This window comes from Saccopteryx leptura, chromosome 2 (assembly GCF_036850995.1).
Source record: "Saccopteryx leptura isolate mSacLep1 chromosome 2, mSacLep1_pri_phased_curated, whole genome shotgun sequence".
NCBI lineage: Eukaryota > Metazoa > Chordata > Mammalia > Chiroptera > Emballonuridae > Saccopteryx > Saccopteryx leptura.
This window is the reverse complement of record NC_089504.1, coordinates 378876762-378897521: the sequence shown is the minus strand read 5'-3', so window position 1 is coordinate 378897521 and position 20760 is coordinate 378876762. Positions and strand designations below refer to the sequence as shown.

The 20760-nt window shown below is 40.9% G+C and overlaps 1 protein-coding gene across 2 annotated transcripts in view; it reads left to right on the top strand.

The window, feature by feature from the left end:
* The first annotated feature begins 1258 nt into the window (after nt 1-1258).
* The window catches only part of JHY (junctional cadherin complex regulator), an 82846-nt gene continuing 63344 nt past the window's right edge, over nt 1259-20760 (top strand). For both annotated transcript variants that reach the window (XM_066366482.1, XM_066366481.1), the window contains exons 1-2: nt 1259-1308; nt 3749-4157. In XM_066366482.1, the coding sequence (XP_066222579.1) occupies nt 3832-4157 (326 nt within the window). In that variant the 5' untranslated portion in view covers nt 1259-1308; nt 3749-3831. The remainder of the gene's footprint in view (nt 1309-3748; nt 4158-20760) is intronic.

The window sequence follows — 20760 nt, the reverse complement described above, 5'->3', positions numbered from 1 at the left end:
CAGAGATACAAAAGTGGGCGGTAGGTATAAAAAAGTTGACTACCCCTGGAGTATAGTATGCCAGTATACGGAATACCACAATTTAACGAATCATTCTATTGTTATTTCCAGTTTGCGTGCACATAAGCACACACTTTTTTTTTGTATTTTTCTGAAGCTGGAAACGGGGAGAGACAGTCAGACAGACTCCCACATGCGCCGGACCGGGATCCACCCGGCATGCCCACCAGGGGGCGACGCTCTGCCCACCAGGAGGCGATGCTCTGCCCCTCCGGGGGGTCGCTCTGTTACGACCAGAGCCACTCTAGCGCCTGGGGCAGAGGCCAAGGAGCCATCCCCAGCGCCCGGGCCATCTTTGCTCCAATGGAGCCTCAGCTGCGGGAGGGGAAGAGAGAGACAGAGAGGAAGGAGAGGGGGAGGGGTGGAGAAGCAGATGGGCGCTTCTCCTGTGTGCCCTGGCCGAAATCGAACCCGGGACTTCTGCATGCCAGGCCGATGCTCTACCACTGAGCCAACCGGCCAGGGCCTAAGCACACACTTTTATTAAGGCAAACATCTAAAAGTGAAATTACTGAATTGTAGGGTCCACATATCCTAGCTAATGTCAAGCGGTTTTCCCAGGTGGGTGGACCATCTCACACCCCCATCTGCTGCATGGGGGTCCTATGTCCTACATCTTCTCCAACTCTGGGCACCGTTAGATATCTTATGCCCATCTGGTGAGTATGGAGTCATATCCACTGTGGTTTTAATTTGTCCTCTTCTGATTATTAATAAATTAAGCACCTTTTAAATCAACAACAGAATTTATTAGCCATTTAGATTTCTTTTGTGAAACTGCTGTTCAGGTCATTTGCCCATTCTTTAATTAGATTCTTTTCTCTTGATTTGTAGGAGTTATTCACGTATTCTTGGCAGTATTTGTGGCAAATAATGTCCTCCCACTTGGTGGCCTGCATTTCCTTGCTTTCCAACTTTGGAAAGTCAGGGTGGCCCGAGAGCCGCCTCGCCCAGCGCTCCGCGGGTCTGGATCTGCCCCTGACGCCGTCAGCACAACCGTCCCACCTTCTCGCCCGAGCAGCAGGTGTCACCCGACGTGGAGGCCACCGCAGCCGCCCCTCCCTCACGGTGCGGCCCTGCCCATGGCGGCCCGAGCCCGGGCCACGCGGGGCCTCGGTCTCCAGGGCAGCGCTGGCGACGCGGCGGACGGGCCGGAACCAGGGGCGGCGCACGGCGGGCCGGCGCGGCTGCGGCGACGCGGGAAGATGCGGGGCCGCGGGGCCGCGGGGGCTGAGGACCGCCCGGCAGGTGACTGGCGGTTGCACCCGGAACGGGGTAGGCGGCGCGCCTGGGGCGGGGGCGGAGGTTGGGGGTGGGGAGGCAGGGAGCTCTGGGACGGGAGGTGGGGACAGTAGGAAGCCTCGAGAGGGAACTGGATCCGGACCGGGGAGAACCCAAAGGAGCCTGCCCCGACAGCATTCAGGACCCGGGCCCGGGGACCCGTGGGCGGGGTGCCGGCGGGCCGGACCTGGAAGGGCTTTGGTGCCCAGACTCCCAAAGCTGCGCGGTCCTCGGCCGATTAAGACCAGTCCAGGGCACCGACCCCGGACCCGTGACACTTACTGGGCCTTAAACCGCCCCTTGCTGCCCAGTCTTGTCCATCAGAGAAAAGGCAGAGGGAGAAAACAAACCCCAACGCTCCTGCGGGCAGCTTCTGGCCTGCTCCTAAACGGACCGATTTTTTCTCCACCATCCACCTTGGGGAGCGCAAGCTGGTTCCCTGTCACCCACCGCAGGTCATTCATTCCTCCCAGGACTAGTGGACAGACCCAAGGTTAGTTCCCTAGGGAATTGGCCGTTTCTTAGTGCCTAGGTGTCCCTGTGGGTCTCGTTTACTCACAGATACCAGTGGAAAACTGTTGTGCCACCAGGGAGCCACCTTCGTGACATTTGAAAATGCCCACTTTCTCATTTAGTGAAGCTATCGGCTTCAACTTGTTGAGGCCCATGCTTTTATACAGTCAGCGTCCACGGAAGACCCAGCTGTTGTGGTATCTGGCGTTGCCGTCTTCGTGCCCTCCCAAACCTCATTAATCTGTTAGCAAAAAAAAGTATTATCGTCTATGGACATTTGTTATTGTAACTCCAGGAGACGCTGACCTGTCTCGTTTAAGAAAAGAAGTTGAAGAGACTAAATAATTTCGTGAAAGCATTTCCAAATTGAAATAGAATGATTAAGTTTTTTCTTGAAGACCTCAAGTACAGTAACTTGAAGTCTTAATAGTAAAACGGGTGTTTTAAACTTTGTTACTTGATAGATTTGCTGGTTCGTAAAAATAGACTAAAAAGCAAGAGTTAGTCAGCTTACCAAGATTAACAGAATACAATAGAATGATATAGATGTACTTTTAAAATCAGAGGCTTTGTATAGCAACCCAGTCTTGTCTGTACAGTTAGACAATAATATTTAAATATGAATGTTACCTTTTGTCTGTTTGGTTTGTTAGGTGCTTTCCTCCAAGGAATTGGTAATGTTCCTTAGGAACGTTAGCAACAAAGTCACCGTCAGCAACGCTAGGAGTAAGAATAAGGTCATGTTGTTTAATTAAAATTAGGACCTAAAGAAATAAATAAAATTAAGATCTGCCACAATAAATAAATAAAAAACAAGAGCAAGCACTTAAAAGAAATTCTACTATAATCTCTGATGCTAGAGGTTCCTGTTATCTGACCTACAGAAAAAAGATGCCATAAAGGCAGAGAGGAGACAGAGCAAAGAGAAATGCTACATTGAGATGAAAGGAAGTGCAATCCAAACATCATCTCCTTTCAATCTAATATGAACTCAAAGTACCCTTTCCATAACCCGTCTCACGGGTCTGTATAACAGCCTTTTGAGACAGGGAAGGCTCACTTGGAATGACACTCTTCAGCGAGTTAGAAGAGATCCCAGCTGTTATTCAGGCCAATCTCCCAGCACTCGCCAGGACAGCGTGCATCCCTTTCAGGTAGGGGACATCCTGTCTCTGTTATGAATGCTCACTAGCAGAATTCACATGGCTGCCAAATCTTCCGCTGAACAGTTTTAATCATATATATATATCAATATATATATCAATACACACACATATACATACATACGTATATATACTGTGCTGAGGTTGATCTCCATGTAATAACCCCCTAAATAACATATTCTTATCTAGTAGCAACCTGGATATCAAAAAATCTTCCCAATGATGAAGCCAGCTCATGTAGGTCTAGGAGCAAAACAGCTTCCCTCTTTACACTTCTGACTATGGAAACCACACTCTTGCCCTCTCTACCGCCTATCCACAAGGTAGACCATGAACCTGTTTTACTCTATCCATGAATACAACTGAACAATGGCATATTTGGATCAGTGCCCTGAGTATTTGAAATAAGGCCATCAAAGTCCCTTTCATAATTACCACTTGGCTTGTCCAGGCTTGTCTGTCACAGGCCCTTGGAAGTGCAAGCATTTGACTTCCTCCATGAAGCTGCCCCTGATTACTCAGGCTGGTTAGAAGAGCTTCATCAGATGTGTTCCTGTAGTAGGAAAAGCACGATAATTTTTCCAATAGGCCTTTCTCACACACACAAAAGGGTGCACACCAAAGCCTGCAGATAATATAACAAAGTCTTGTCTTAATTTAAATTTTTGATTAACATTGGAATTAAAAGAGATTTCCATAGTCACAGAGTAACATAAATATAATTTCTTTAGGTGATGCTTTGTGAACAACTTTAAATATTCACCAACTGCTCCTATCAAGAATATCCGTGTTCATTTTTGTATTTGTTTTCAAGATGAGTCATAGTAAATTAATTCCCAAGCTGTCTATTCATTCTCCTGTTCATCATGCCAACCTAAAGGGTCAGTCCACAGAATCCCCTTTTAAGAAAGAAGACTTACATCAGATGTCAAAAGACTCCCTGGAAGCTGATTCAGAAAGCCTCACTGAAGAGATTAATCCCTCGTCTGACCTTGAAGACCGAATCCAGGACAACAGTATGGAGCCTGACAGCTTAGAGGAGGAAAGCTTGAGCGAGACAGAGGAGGAAGCAAGCAGAAAAGCAGCTTGGGTGGCCGGCAAGGACAACCTCTGTACCCAGGACAGTGGCACGAATAACAGGTAAAGAAACAGCGTGTGTGAGATAACAGATGTTTCTGAAATGTATTGTTAAATACTGGTACCTTCCCAAGTGAGAGTAAGGACAGGCTCTCCTAATGAGCACCTTGTAATGTGTGTGATACAGGTCCCCACGCATCTAAGGACAGCTTGAAGCCAGGCTTTATGGCCACATTCATTTTTTTTTTTTTTTACACAGAGACAGAGTCAGAGAGAGGGATAGACAGGGATAGACAGACCGGAACGGAGAGATGAGAAGCATCAATCATTAGTTTTTCGTTGCGCGTTGTGACTTCTTAGTTGTTCATTGATTGCTTTCTCATATGTGCCTTGACCGCGGGCCTTCAGCAGACTGAGTAACCCCTTGCTGGAGCCAGCGACCCTGAGTCCAAGCTGGTGAGCTCTTTGCTCAAGCCAGATGAGCCCACGCTCAAGCTGGCGACCTCGGGGTCTCAAACCTGGGTCCTTCCACATCCCAGTCCAATGCTCTATCCACTGCGCCACCACCTGGTCAGGCCACATTCATTTTTTTTTAATTAAAAAGTATGCAGAACACAAGGAGAGGTATTTATAAAGGCATTTGCTTTCCTTGGGCTGTTTATTTCCTGTCCGTAGTTCAAGTGTCTCCACGGCTGTGACTCCCTGTTGGGGAAATCCTAGAAAGGCTGGTAGAGAAAAGTGCTATAACTTGGAGTCAGGTGGTCTTGCTTGGGTCCAGGCACTGCTGTTTAGTGTACAATTTAGAATAAGTCACTTAACTCCTTTGCATCTCACTTTTTCTCACCAGTTCAATAAACCAGCCTGCCTATCTCCCAAGATTGCTATAAATATCAGTAAGGTACATTCTGACAATAGAATCCTGCCTGAGCTAGTAGAAGTCTACCTTCCAAGACTTATATATCTAACTATGTAAAGATTCCATTTCTAATTACCAGTATTGCTGAGGCATTAACTTTTTTCTATGAGCTACCAAAACTATAAGAAAAATAAAATTGTGCAATATTACCCAGTTTTCCTTTTTATTAATTTTAATGGGGTGACATTGATAGATCAGGGTACATATGTTCAGAGAAAACATCTCCAGATTATTTTGACATTTGATTATGTTGCATATCCCTCACCCAAAGTCAAATTGTCTTCCATCACCTTCTATCTGGTTTTCTTTGTGACCCTCCACCCGTTACCATCACATTCTTGTCCATGTCTCTGAGTCTCATTTTTATGTCCCATTTATGTATAGTTCTTAGTTTTTTTCTGATTTACTTATTTCACTCAGTATAATGTTATCAAGGTCCATCCATGTTGTTGTAAATGATCCGATGTCATCATTTCTTATGGCTGAGTAGTATTCCATAGTATATATGCACCAAAGCTTTTTAATCCACTTGTTCACTGACAGACACTTGGGCTGTTTCCAGATCTTGGCTATTGTGAACAATGCTGCCATAAACATGGGGGTGCATTTCTCCTTTTGGAACAGTGCTATGGTGTTCTTGGGGTATATTCCTAAAAGTGGGATAGCTGGATCAAAAAGCAGTTCGATTTTTAACTTTTTGAGGAATCTCCATACTGTTTTCCACAGTGGCTGCACCAGTCTGCATTCCCACCAGCAGTGCAGGAGGGTTCCCTTTTTTCCACATTCTCGCCAGCACTTATTCTGTGTTGTTTTGTTGATGAGCGCCATTCTGACTGGTGTGAGGTGATATCTCATTGTGGTTTTAATTTGCATTTCATTAATGATTAGTGATGTTGAGCATTTTTTCATATGCCTATTGGCCATCTGTATGTCCTCTTTGGAGAAGTGTCTATTCATCTCTTTTGCCCATTTTTGATTGGATTGTTTATCTTCCTGGTGTTGAGTTTTACAAGTTCTTTATAAATTTTGGTTATTAACCCCTTATCAGACGTATTGTCGAATATGTTTGCCCATTGTGTAGTTTGTCTTTTTATTCTGTTCTTATTGTCATTAGCTGTGCAAAAACTTTTTAGTTTGATATAATCCCATTTGTTTATCCTGTCTTTTATTTCACTTGCCCGTGGAGATAAGTCGGTAAATATATTGCTGCGAGAGATATCGGAGAGCTTACTGCCTATGTTTTCTTCTAAGATGCTTATGGTTTCACGACTTACATTTAAGTCTTTTATCAATATTACCCAGTTTTAATGAAAATATAAATGGTAGGACAGAGTATAGAAGTTATTAAATGCTATTGATCAGCAAGAGATGTTAGTGTGGTGGTGAAGTCCATAGAGTCTGAAACAGACCATCGGGTTCAAATTATCTCTCTTACCAGTTGTAAGACCTTGGCCAAGTCCACTTAATCTCTCTGTGCTTCAGTTTCCTCATCATTAACAATGAGATAATAATAAAGGTTACCTACAGAGTTATTGTGATGTTAAATTAAATTAACATATACAAAATATGTAAAGTACTGAGAACAGGGTCTGGCTGTTTATAAGTTAATATGTGCTAGATTTTTTTTTTAGTTAGAAGTAAAATATATTGAAAAAAGTTTATTGGAAGTCCTAGAACTTGGGCAGGTGGGATTCTGGGGGCAAGGTAGATTCTGGGAAAAAAAGAATGGAATTAGAGTGACGTGTATTGCAGATAAAGGAGCCCTGCTTTATGGCAGAGGATCTGTCCTCAGTGTAGGAAAAGTGGTCTGAGTAGGGACCTGATTATAGGGGCTTTCATGTAGTGAAACAAGCTCATACCATTGACAGGGCATTGACCAAACTCTAATAACTTATCCAGGATTACAATCACAGCGAGGACTCCTTTGGAAGACAGAATGTGAGCCTGGTCCTGAGTCTTTTTCTTCCTTTCTTCTTTCCATCGTTTCTTCACTGAGAATAGTGAGTTGAGTTAAGCTCATATGCTTTATAGGGGATCTCAAATTCAGTCCAAGTGATGTCAGTAAGGTGTAGCCATAATGCTGAGGGCCAAAGTGGGGCTCAGGAAAACTCCAGGCAGCCAGCCACCCCTGACACCTAGGTTGGATTTTCCAGGAGGGGAGAATGCGGGCTCTTGGGGAGGGAGGGCAGTGAGAGAAAGCTGGGTTTAAGGAACATTATTCTGGAAGCTGGTTCAGTTTAAATTAGAAGATAAACACACAGGGGACAGAGAAACTACTAGATGGTAAAATTCCAATGATGATAACAACTATAACAATATCTCTTTTTATAGGTCCGTCTGCAATTTCACTTAGTTTTTCCCTGTAATCCTGGGAAAGGGTACAGTTACCCATCCCCATTTTATACATAAGAAAAAGAAGCTAACAAAGATTAAGTAACTTGTCTAATGTCATAGTGCTGTGAGGCCATATTTGTTATGTTACTATTGATGCTGTCTTTTTAAATTTTGACAAAATTCTAATCTACAGGACAGGGAAAATACTTATAACTCTACTACCATATTTGTTTCAGATATATATGTTTTAAAGACATAAAACTTTATAGTTTTCTTGTTCCTCTTCTGCAGTCCATTGCCCTCTTTTTCTCCTTGGAGAAAACCAGTATCTACTCCTTCTTAGCAGTCTTCTACTCAATTCTGCAACAGCTAATTCATAATTAGTAGAGAGATCTAGATCTAGATGGATATAGGTATAGTATAGATACAGATAGAGCTATATAGATATAAAATGGAAGAATTGACAGGGCTTGGTGACAGATTAGATATGAACAAGGGAAGCCAAAGACTAATTTAAAGTTCTAATAACAATAACTAGCATTTACAGAGTGCTTATCATAAACTCATCACTGTGTTAAATACTACATGCATTATCTCAATCCTATGGCAGCTCTGGTAGGTGGACAGTAATGATCCTATTTTAAAGGTTATACAATATATACCCATTTATTATATATAGTGAGGGTAGAGCAGAAAAGTCAGGCAGTCTGACTGCTTGCAACCATGTTTTTCTTATAGCTCTAATCTGATGGAGTTATAGTCTCCTTGGTAATAAATAGCAGCAGTTTTATTTATAGAAATGGGACATCAGAAAGGAAAGATCTTTTGCGATGGATAGGTATTCTTGTCTGTACTTTAAGATGAAGAAACCAAGGCAAGGATCCATTAAGTAACCTAATTTCCCCAGAGTTTAGCTTTTCTTCTTTGAGTTGATGCTCAGGGACTCGACTTCCACCTTGTTCTTTACCCAAGGACAATGTAACTACACTCAATATATTTCAAAATAAAGAATAATACTTACAAAAATAAAAACTATGGGTAGAGCCTTGGCCTTCTGATTCAGAGGTCTTTAAAGGCTCTTTTCCTTAGATTGATTTGCCTGGGAAATATTTAATGATAGATGATAATCACCAGGGTTGGAATGGGTTAAACATTGAACATTAGGAAGACAGTTCACTACAAAGGAACACAGAACTAAAGCATTAGGCCAAATAATGCCTCAAAAATATTCTTCGTGTGAGTGTCGATTATTAACTCCTTTCTCTGTCTCACTTAAGTCTTGGAAAGCTTGCCTGGGTGTATTATTGCTTGGATCTGGTAGGTTATGAGCCATCAAGTGGACAAATTGATATCAGAGTCTCAAAGTAAGGTTTAAGTACGCTTTCATTTCTGTAAGGTAGAAGGCATTCTGGGAGTGGTGGTTCAAAAAATTAGTCAAAATCTTGCCTTAAAACCAGGAAAAATCTTTTATTCTTCTTGCTTTTATAGACAACATGTTTAAAAGCTGCCTGCCAAATCACTCAAGCCCTACTCTTGTGTTTTGATGTTACTAGAACCACCTCAAAGCAATTACTCCTTGGATCTCACCAAAGTCAAGCCATAGTTCAATGTCTATGGATTAGAGAAAACATTTTTCTTAATGGAAATTGAAGCTGCATTGACTGTAGTGAATGGATCAAGAGTGGCAAGAGGATCTTCACATGATAATCCTTAAACCCCACTCCAGAACTAGCCTTATTGACCCTCGGCGCTCATGAAGAAAGAGATCAATGTAATTCCTGAAGCATTAGAAATAACCTCTTCAGTCTTGGGGCCTTCTGAAACCTTATATGTTAAAAAAACAAAACAAAACAAAAACAGAGAGCTGCAGTACAATACCTAGTATATGTGTTTATATCTGTGTATAGTCTTGTTTACAAGAATGTTCAAATATAATTAGCTACTATTTGTAGAACTATTTGCTTTATAGATATACATGGTCTCATTAACCTTATAAGAGCCTCTTAGAGAGGCATTATTATCCCCATTTTTCAGATAAGGAACTGAGGCTTTGAGAGTTGTATATTACTAAGAGGCAGAGTCTGAGCCTCTAATTATAAGTAACTAGATAGATGATCAAAGGCTGATCTAATAAAAGATTCAATTTTACTTTTTAACAAATATCAAAGATATAACTATTTGAATATGAACTAAACTGAGGCCAGAGTACAGATGCATGTAAAATTATAAATTTTATTAAAGTCATATAAACATTTAAAGGAATCTGTGCCCTCAGAATAAACATTAGTTGTATTTTACTCAGGGCAGCAGGGTCTTGGTAGCCTATATTCCTCACGCCTCTCCTGGGAAACAGACACGTTTTATTCATTGAGGTCTGCAGATGTCTTCCTCTTATCACCTGGGAACTATAGCCATCACAGTAGATCCCATATTCTCTCTAATGAACCACCTTGTGCCATAGATCACTGGGCAGAGGATGGAGATGATGAAGAATTATAAATTAAATTGAATATTCAGAATTGCTTGAAAGAAAGGGGTTCAGTAAAATAATCTGCATTTTTATTTTGCGGTGATATATATTTTTTTCCTGTAAAATGCTTCCATATATATGGTTTCAGATTAACAGTACAAGAATCAGGTGAATTATTGAATGATGCTTTCCAGGACTTAAGTAGCAGTACTGAATAACCAAAATGGATAGTGCGTATGGAGCAAACCTCAGCATTTCCATCACCCATCAAATTTCCCAGACTGTTCTGTACAACACGTTGGAAATTTATAGTTAAGCAGAGAGGATAGACAACTCTCTCCCATAAGTGTAAAAAAAATTTTTTTGTTCTTATTGGGGGTATAAAGACACCACTTGAGGCTAGGTCTAATATTCTAGTATTATTAAGAACATCTGAGAGTTTCCAGGAGTCAACTTTCATTTCTTTTGGTTTCTAGCAACATTCATCCATGTTGATTCTATTGTCTTTATTAGATCGTTGGCCAACCTCTTCAAATATATTATACTACATATCTTATTCTCAGGGCTTCACACAGTACTGGGATAGCCACGAGCATTTTAGTTATTTATTTTTGGATCACATGGGAATAGTTATATCAGAGACGTGACTTTTTGTGATAGGTATTAGTCATTTGTGTTTTATGTTCATTCATTTGCTCACAGATTCTGCTGTAGTTAAACCCTGGTGCACTGCTCAGAGCAGGCATGCTGCCATAATAACAGATGAGCAGTCAGAGAAGAAATTACAGAGTATGCGAGGGCATGAATTGTGTCTATTAAATGCAGAGTCCCCGCCAGAAACGCCACAGCCACAGTGACTTCTGGGGTTTATTGCCCTCAGAGAACAACCAGTTCCTTTCTAGCTTATTTCAAAACAGGGAGGCATTACTATGTTAAATTAAGTAAATAAATAGTGAGTTTGAAATCCTACCAAGTGTAATTTAAAATTATATCACCTGCAAGCCCATGAGGTCATCATAAGAAGTTTATTACCAAATTCCTAAAGGGAGAGTTTAATTCATGGCCTTTACTGTTTATTTCCATTCTGTGACAAGTTTGAAAACATAGCAAGCTTTGATAACTATAACTTTTAACGTATTGAATTGAAAACAAATGCTTTTCCCAATACTTACTATAGATTGCCAAGTTTCACATGACAGTTCCAACCCAGCTACTAATATCGTGTATTTTTAGGGGCTCTTAAAGTTCAATCTATTCCCCTTATTGTACAAATGAGGATCCCAGGGCCTAGAGTGGTTTAAGACTCACTCAAGTTCGCTCAGCTTAGTCAGTGGCAAAATCTGACTAGGACCCATGGGTCAAAACCTGCCCATTGCTTTTCCCATGACATCACAGCTACGTTGAAATTCCAATGCTGCTAATATCTGGCACTTAAAATACAAAATAATTCTACCTATAGAAAGTACAACACCTGGAAGTTTTCTAAATCTGGGCCCCTGACTCTTCATCCTTATTTCTAGTGAATGAAAAGAACAATAGAGCCTCTCTAGTCCGGCAGGAGCACTGTACCCTCTCCCTCAATGGAAGGAGTTATGGTTTTAAATACCACGTCATACAGCATTTCCTTTGTGAAGATGCAGACTTTATTTTACATAAGATCATCTTAATGGATGTGAGGTACTAAAATTTTATGTTGTAATCACATCTTTAGATCATTTATTTTCATGTAACTCAGATTTTCCTTGAATCATGACTGTTACTAACAAATTTAATATCTTGGTGGCACAAATATCTGGTTATTGTGCAGCCCCAAATTTGCTGTAAAAAAGAAAAAAAGAAAAGAAAGGACTTTAGTTGGAATTGTCCAAATTATATAATTGCTGTAAATAAAATTTACTAGGTAACAATCCAGCCCCTTCGGTTTAGTGTACTTCCGTAGACAGTCTTTGGCCTGCAGTTTATTAAATCATCTTTTTTTATTATTATTAAATGAAATACCTGAGGGATCATTTTGTTTCATACACTTGCAAAAGTGATGTTTTAATCCTTTGGGGTCTTTTTTCATTTTATTTACTTAAAAGCTGTTACTATAAAGATAAGACGAGCAAAGAATTCAGAAATCCTTGGAAACAATTGTCAATTTTATAGTTCTTAAAGAGGCATTAAAAACTTTACACTTAAATAAAAATTAACTTTGCTGTTCATATGCATGAAAGATTTAATGGCATATAAATTGGCAATAATTGTTCTGTTTAAAAGAATTAAATTAAACCTAAATAAGAACATGTGCAATTTCAATTTAACTGGCTACTTAAAATAAAGTAGCAAATAAATAATTGCTAACTGATTAATAGCAATGCTTTTATTCACCTCCTCAACAGGCAAAATGGCCAGTTATTGAATATTTTATTATGTGTGCAAAGGATGTTAATTGTGCTAGAAACATGCTCTAATTTTAGTAATTTTTTGATTGAATACTATACTGAATATGAGGCTCTTCATTAAATGGGGATTTGATTTTATTTTGTTTGAAGTTGTCCCAGTCAGTAATCAAATATGGTCCATTAAAGCCAGCAAATATCCTGGCATATGCTTATGAGACCACCCTCCCCTTCCTCTCTGCATCCATTTCTAACCTGGCATCTGTTGTCTGAACAATAACAAGAGTTCCGTACTCATTGTCTGTGTGACGTTTCTGTCAAATGGGGAGGAGAGGGGTACATGTTTTGTGTGCAGATGGTTACTGATGAAGGAGCACTTCCCACTCATTTTGTTCCTGTGTGTTGACCTGTACCACAAAACACAACTGAGCTTCTTAGCGCACAAGCTCAGGACAATGAGGTCCTTCAGTATCATGTTCTGTTTCAACCATTAGATTTGTTTCTGTAAAGTATCACAGCTTTCCATGCTCATAATTTGGCAAAACATAACCTCCCATTTGTTTCAATGTACAATTTTTCCATCTATAAAGGGAAGGGAGGGTGTATTTTAAGATAGTCATTACAGGTGCAAATGGTGCAGTGTAATTAATGCTTTTGCAAGAGCCACATTTTCGGATTCCATCTTGTATGTATATGTTATTAGGTTGTCTCTTCAAACAGTTGGTTCAGAAACATTTTTCTTAGCCAAAGCCATATTCATTTGGTCTAATTTGTTTCAAAACCCTTTATATTTTCTAGGTTCCACTTAAAACATCAATCTTTCCTGTAGTGTGTGATATTGCTTCTGTGCACGTTTAAGAATGGAAATTTGTGGAGGTTAGACATTACAGCTGTTTCTGAAGGTCTGGAGTACTTTAAGTCCCCCAGTTTTATCTTCCTCATCATTTGTTGGCAGTTCTAAAAACATTTCATCATGCGGAAACACTGACGTTTCTTAATCTCATTTCCTAAATGGCAGTTCAGACACATTCTCTATGATGCCTAAGTCGTAATAAAATAAAATAATAATGGTTTTTTTAAGATGTGTTAATTTTTTCAGGCCCCTTAGTGCATCACGAGACAACTTGTAACCTTAAAATAACTTAAGCTCTGGGGAGGGAAGGGCCCCTTGGGGTGCATCAGCGGGAAGCACAATACGCAACAATGTGATGTCCTGGAGACTGATGTAACACGCGGCAAGCCAAGATAGGGAAAGAGCTCACTGACATGCTTTCATAGCTTGCCCTTATTAGGAGGACCTTACCATTTATCAAAGACATACTTCCAAGCATACACACATACACATGGTTACACACACACACACACACACACACACACACACACACACACATATATACTGCTCACAAAAATTAGGGGATATTTTATAGCTTCATATTTATTTTTGAAATATCCCCTAGTTTTTGTGAGCAATATATTTGATTAATCCTCTCAATCACACTATGAGGTAAGTACTATTATTATCTGTACTATTTTATTAATAAGAAAGCTAAGGCATAGGGAAGTTAAATAATTTGCCTATGCTTACACAGTGATTGGTAGCATCAGGCATTGAGTGCAGTTGGATTCCAGAACCCTTACCCTTAGACACTCTGCTATACTATTTCTCAGAACCAAAATACTCCATCTCATTATTCAGAAAAGAAAAGCACCATGAAGATTTCACATGTCTGAGGAAGGTCTAAAATTGTGACTATAGACATCATGCCATTATCAACTGGTGCTTGATAATGAAATATGATGCATGAAATATGGTGACCAATCTGAGTACTAGTTCTTTTACAGATAGAAGTCAGGAATTCATTTTCTTCAATTATTGAAGACTATATTTTTTAATAGTAGACATCCCTAGGTTATTGAATCTTTTGTGAGTTTATCATAGAATTCTATAGGCTTGGAATGCACTTTGCAATATCTTCTAGCAACTGAATCTGGAAATAAGAAGTTAACATATTTTCAATGACAAACAGGGTTCTGTCCTACTATTTTAAATAGGCGGTGAGTCCACCACTGTATTTCTCCAGCTTAGTAAGTACTCAGTAAATATCTGTAGACTTAATGAGTGAGCAAATGGATGAGGAAAGCGAAGTTCTGTTGAGTCAAGCAAATCAATAAGGAATGTTGAACTCTTTCTTTTCAATATATCATGGGTATGGTGAAATGGCACTTCATTTAAAAATATTGTATATATATTTTTGTTTTACTTCAAGACATAACTGAGGTACTCAGTAACCCTTTCTCCACCTAAACAACCACAGGTAAGCCTTACAGCTGAGTGAGAGGAGAGCCCTGAAATCATTCAGTAATGTGCTCCAATGCAAGAAGCTTTTCCACAGGTTTCGGTTCTAATTTACTACTGTTACTTCTAAAAATTAATATCTAGTGTTAATCTGTGTTGACTAAGGGTGCTTTTAGAGGCTCGGTTATTTATTTAAGACATACTTATTGGCTGTGCTGTCTACAGCAGAGGACAGAGGACTAGGGCAGGGAAGGAAGGACAACCCCCAGCCCCTGGTGCCAACAACCTTAACCCAGTGAGAAGGCAGGGCTCTCATAGTGAAAAGGGAAATAAGCACAAATACAGAACATTAATTCAGGTATAATGTCCCATTTTGATTCTTAAGCAGTTTTGAGAAATAAACAGAATAAATATTATTTATCCCTACTTACAGGTGAGAGGAACTGGCTCAGAGAGGGAGTGACCTGCCACCTGATGCACAGATAGGTGGTGACAGACCCAGAACTTAAACCCAGGTCTGTTCAGCCCCAGTCCAGATGTGCCCTGCTGGACCACTGCCTGCTCTAATGCGTGCCCAGTGACCCTTAGAACAGGGGAAGGGCAAGGCCGAAAAAAATACTGTGAGTTCACATGATGGGACATCACACAGGGGAAGCCTCACCAAAGCCCCAGAGACAGTTGATGTCGTGGTGCATAGGGCGTGGTGAGCTGCACACTTTAATGTCCGGTTTTCTGATAGATGGGAACCATGTTTGTTCAGGCATTTTGCTATAGGAGAATATTATTTCTCTTCCTTTGATGGCAAAGGAAGAGCAGCCTATTCCAAAAAGTTTTCCATCTTACTATGTGAACTAGAAAACTCAAAATGGCCATTTAGCAAGACACGGGAGTTTTGGGTTTTGGCTCTAGTTTTTGCTTTACATCAAATCAAAGAAATCTCGGTCCACATTATGTAGAGTAAATTAGCATTAGGGGAACCACTGGTTTGTTTGCCCAGCATGGAATTCTGTCCTTTGTAAACAGGAATGTCAAATAGAGTAAAAAACCTTGCTGATTTACATTTCCTTTTTGATTAGAAGATTGCATCTACCGAACTCAAGGAAGGAAAATCTCCCGTTTAGCTTTTGAAGATCAAAGGGGCCATTAAGTATGCTATAGTACCAGCATTTTAGTTTGTTTGTTTTTTGGTTGAAACTAGGAGGTGCTCTATGTTACATCCCAGGAGACAGACCACAGCAAACCCAAAGTGAATTTTGTAAGTTTTATTGCAAACCTGCGCAGGGACTGCAGGCAACCCACGCAAGGGAGCACTGCAGCCCCAAGCTTCTAAAATGGCTCCTTTTTTTTTTAATTTTAATTTTATTTTATTTATTCATTTTAGAGAGGAGAGAGAGGGGGCAAGAGAGAGAGAGAGAGAGAGAGAGAGAGAGAAAGAGAGAGGAGAGAGAGACAGGGGGGAGGAGCTGGAAGCATCAACTCCCATATGTGCCTTGACCAGGCAAGCCCAGGGTTTCGAACCGGCGACCTTAGCATTTCCAGGTCGATGCTTTATCCACTGCGCCACCACAGGTCAGGCATAAAATGGCTCCTTTTTATAGGGTGGCTATCTAGGCTGAGCAAGCATTATACAGAAACAGATGTGGCAGTTAGCTATTCGCTAGGGAGGTCGCGCACAGCATAGCAACGGGGGGGGGGGGGTATAGCTCAGTGGAGAGTTTCAAACATAAACTTCTGATAAGGGTCTCTGACTCATCCTGTTTTTCTAAGAGTTAGACTCTGGCAGCCACAGCACACTTCCTTGAACCTAACATTTCCCCCATCTCTTTTGGGCATAAATCAAACCCTTGATTCTTCATCAGTGGGGAGAATGGTATAAGGCTGGGGCTCATGAGAATTTTCTACTTTAGCTGTAGCTATAAGCTAATTAGATCAGGGGTCCTCCCTAGTATGTGTTGGCACACTGATAGTGTGCCCTTAGTACTACAAGCTTTACAGACTAATTTCTTTCTGCCTTGCATTTTTCTTCTCTGTACTAACTTCTTACAACTTGCACAAACCTTCTGCAACTTACATAAACCTTCAACTTTTATGAACTTTCTTTACTATTCATATATAACCAGCTTTCACAACAACTTACTTTTTCCTTTTCTTTTCAAAAGTACCTCTACACCTTTTATTATTTTATTTTATTTATTAAAACTATACAGTTCCTTTCCAACTAATCAGAATTCTTAATTCCTAAAAACCTTAACCTTCAGCGAGGACTAAGTTAGCAATAAGTAATCCTCTTTTAAAGATTGCTTTTTGGAGGTGTCCTTTTCCTAAGTAGCCTATTGGACACATGACCAATATTCATAGGTTATTCTATAGTGGTAGCTATGAGCACATATATAATTTTCATTTACCTTGTAACTTCTCTCTCAGCCAAGGGACCTACACCCCCTTTCTGTATGACTCATAGCAGTACATGCATCAAACCTTAAGATGACTTACTTGGCTTTCCTTTACCTTAGTTTCCCTCCCTCCCCAAAGTCTAATTAAAAGGAGGTCCTTAGTGAGTTCCTCTAGGCATTAGCCATGCATGGACCAGTTAACTTCTGGTTTGTGGCTGAAGCAGGGCATGCTGTCCTTCTCAGGGTTAGCTTACAAGGGTTGGTGGGGTCAGTCTTCGCTGTTCACAAAGGTCTCTGCTGGGACTGCAAGCTTCAGCGGGCTGCGGTGGCCCCAGGCGGGTATGCCTTCTACCTTGGCAGCAGTGGGAGTGGTCAGGATCATGGTGTGTGGACCCGTCCACGTGGGAGTCAGTCCTTGGGTGGTGTACTGCTAGAAGTGCCTTTTGGACAGTCTTTGAACAGTTTGCTGAGTAACCTATAAAACCTGCAAGTACTTAGGGAAAGGTTGTTACATTTCTACATTTTGCAGTTAGAGTTTAAGTCCTAGTGACCACTGCTTCTAGCTGGAATTAGCAGCAGGTCCCAGCCTATAATAGGCATGGGGCATTGAGATAAGAGAAATAAAGGAGATACTAAACATTAAATAAACCAATAAAATCAGACTGTCAATACCCACAGTAGAGATCTTTGAGGGATAAATAAAACTTAAATATTCAAGCAAGGCATAGTAGATGGCCCTTGTGTTTACAAGAAATGAGATTAGCTTATCTGCTACTTGGAAGAAATACCTTAGGCTCATGAACGATGTCCTTGGGCCTTCAGTGGCAATTCCCAGCATGCTAGGCAAGGTCACGTCACAGGTAGCTGGAGCAGGGCTAGAAGAGATTGAACCCTCCCTCCATGGAGCAAGGGGGCAGCTTACCTTCTCATGCCCCTCTTTCCACAGCACAGATGTGTCAACTGGTGGGGCCGGGAAGCCTGTCAGGCTTCAGTTCAATGACCTTTCTTTCCACTCTGGAGCAGGGCCTTGATGAAATGCTATGAAGCGCCTTAGGATGCTGGAACCAAAAGTTGGTATTTCCTGACTTCTTTTGGGCCTTATTTGCCTTTTCTGTCACTTCCTTGGTCATTATAGACCTTAAAAGCCATGCTCAGAAGATCTCACTGAGGGGCTTGACTAAGAGAACAAAATTGGGAATCCTGTATTTAAAGAAGCCTATTAGACCGAGGAAAGAAAAGATTTGATCTGTGGTGGTAGGTGGTAAATCAGGTGGAGGTTCAGGATTATGTCTCTAGAGTTCTCTTTTCTACCTATATGTTAAGAATTCTTCTATTAAGCCAATCAGTAGTAATATTTGTTATTCTGGGTTTTGTGACCTAACATTGAACAATTAACAATTACTGAATTATTATATATCCCCTAATATTTAAACTAAAATTTTAACATCACAGGCTATGAAATAGCAAATGAAAAAGAGAATTAACAAAAGACTGTTGAAATAACATATACATTTCTAACATAGAAAATGTTTTTTTGTGTTTTTTTTTTACAACAACAGATCCTTGGTACAAAAAGGAAGTCTTTGTATTTGACAGACTATACAATTCCATATGCTTTACTATTAGTACAAATTTAGTACGATTTACAATAAGAGATTATAAACTACTATTCCTAATGAACTACTGATTTTCAGAGAAAAATAAGGAATCGTCAAAATGTAGTTACTATTTCGTGGCTTCCCAGCTGGCAAAGAGATGCTAACCCTCTTTTTGACCTATAGAGCTTTACAACATTAAGTCATTATAAGGGTCAGGGTAGTAAACTAAAAAAAAACACACAATTTTATAAACTTATTTTCTTAACAGTGGGGTATTCTAGTTTACATAAGGTCCTCAATTTTCTCAGGGACATAGTAACCCTATAATTCCCTAAATCTTCTCCTCGGGTCTGGCTCCAGATAGGAGGTGGGGATTCCCTGGAGCCAAAGCAGAGGAGGGCAGGGGCTGTAGCAAGGTGATGATAACCTCTAACTTACAGCGCTGTTATCTTTTGCCTCACTAAGCAGTGGCACAGCCCCTTAGCTAAGAAAGATTCCCAGTGCCCAAGGGGGAGGGGCAAGTGCCTGAAACTGTGAGGGGAGCCTGCCACTTCTTTTTTTTTTTTTCCTTTTCTCTGCCACTTCTCCTGCAGCCAGCTGCAGCCTGGCTGCCTTTTCTTTCTCTACCTCTGCTGCTATACTGGGCTGCATACTGACCATGCCACCTGCCTGCAGGTGGGTGCTGGTGATAGTACACTAAACTCTCTGTTTTCTATGGGTCTAGCAATCCTTGGTTTGGCCAGTCTGCTCTTAAGTTGGCCATTCTAGTTCACAAAGAGTCCGCAACGTGGCGGAATCAATAGGAGTCCCATAGTCTCGTGCCCTGCGAGAGAAATCAGAAAAGTTATCGAGCAAGCACTGAAGAGGCATTAGGGCAGCAGATTGCCCCTGACCCATGGCCCTTGACCCTCGAAGGAATCCTGTGAGGAAGCAATGGGCAAAGCAGACAAACAAACCAAATATGCACACAAAACAAACAAAACTTCTAAACCAAAACCAAAGGGAGAAGGCAGCGTCCTGCATTCCCTGACCGATCGGGTAGGGAGAAATCAGGTGGCGTCTCGCCTGCTCCACTATACCCTTTTCTAACCAGAGCTCTGTTTCCAAATATTCAAAGAGGAAGCTTCCTTACCAAACAGTCTTGAGACTCCAAATGTTTTGAACCAGCCAAATTCAGTTTCCAAATGGCAACTGCCGGAGGCTGGCCAGCTACCAACGTCTGCTGCAGCCCACTCCGTGAGGAGGGGTCTTACAGGGTCTATCTCGCTGGGGCCTCCATGTGTTACATCCCAGGAGACAGACCACAGCAGACACAAAGTGAATTTTATAAGTTTTATTGCAAACCTGCGCAGGGACTGCAGGCAACCCACGCAAGGGAGCACTGCAACCCCAAGCTTCTAAAATGGCTCTTTTTTATAGGATGGCTATCTAGGCTGAGCAAGCATTATACAGAAACAGATGTGGCAGTTAGCTATTCGCTAGGGAGGTCGCACACAGCATAGCAACAGGGGGGGTTATAGCTCAGTGGAGAATTTCAAACATAAACTTCTGATAAGGGTCTCTGACTCATCCTGTTTTTCTAAGAGTTAGACTCTGGCAGCCACAGCACACTTCCTTGAACCTAACACTCTACAAATTGAGATTGCTGTGGGGAAAAGAGAGGACTTTATTTGAGGTCATATGCATGGGTTATGGACCTCCCTCAAGTTCACTTCCCTCAGCCAGGACCTTCTATAGAAACTTTTATTCAGATAGGGCTGTCTTACACGCTGAGTTTTCCCTGCATAGACCTGACAACCAACAGTATGAACTAAGGGCTTTTCTGTGAGCCACCTCTGATTCTAAACCATGGGGATGTTTCTGTAGTACATTTGATAAAAATCTACAAACACAACATGAATTGAGAAGTAAAGTCATTGAGAATGAGGATGAACCTATATAGGAATTCAGTTGGAATAAATCTTGCTTTTTCCCTGAAAAAGAGCAGATTGAGACAGATATTCAGGTACAATCACATTCCCTTCCTAGATAAAGAGCCAGGTGTGTATATGACCAACTAAAGTGTAAAATCAACTTTGTCTTCGCCGCTGAAATACGTATTTATGGTAGGAATAGGTAATGGCATTTCTTGAACCACAGTCAACAACTGGTTTAACATTAGAGACATTGGTTTTTCAGTTGTTTTCTGGCATTTAGAAAATAACCGTCTCCTGTTCTTATTTCATATTTTAATAAACTTGAATAATTGAGACCCTTTTACCTTTATGTAGAGTGCACA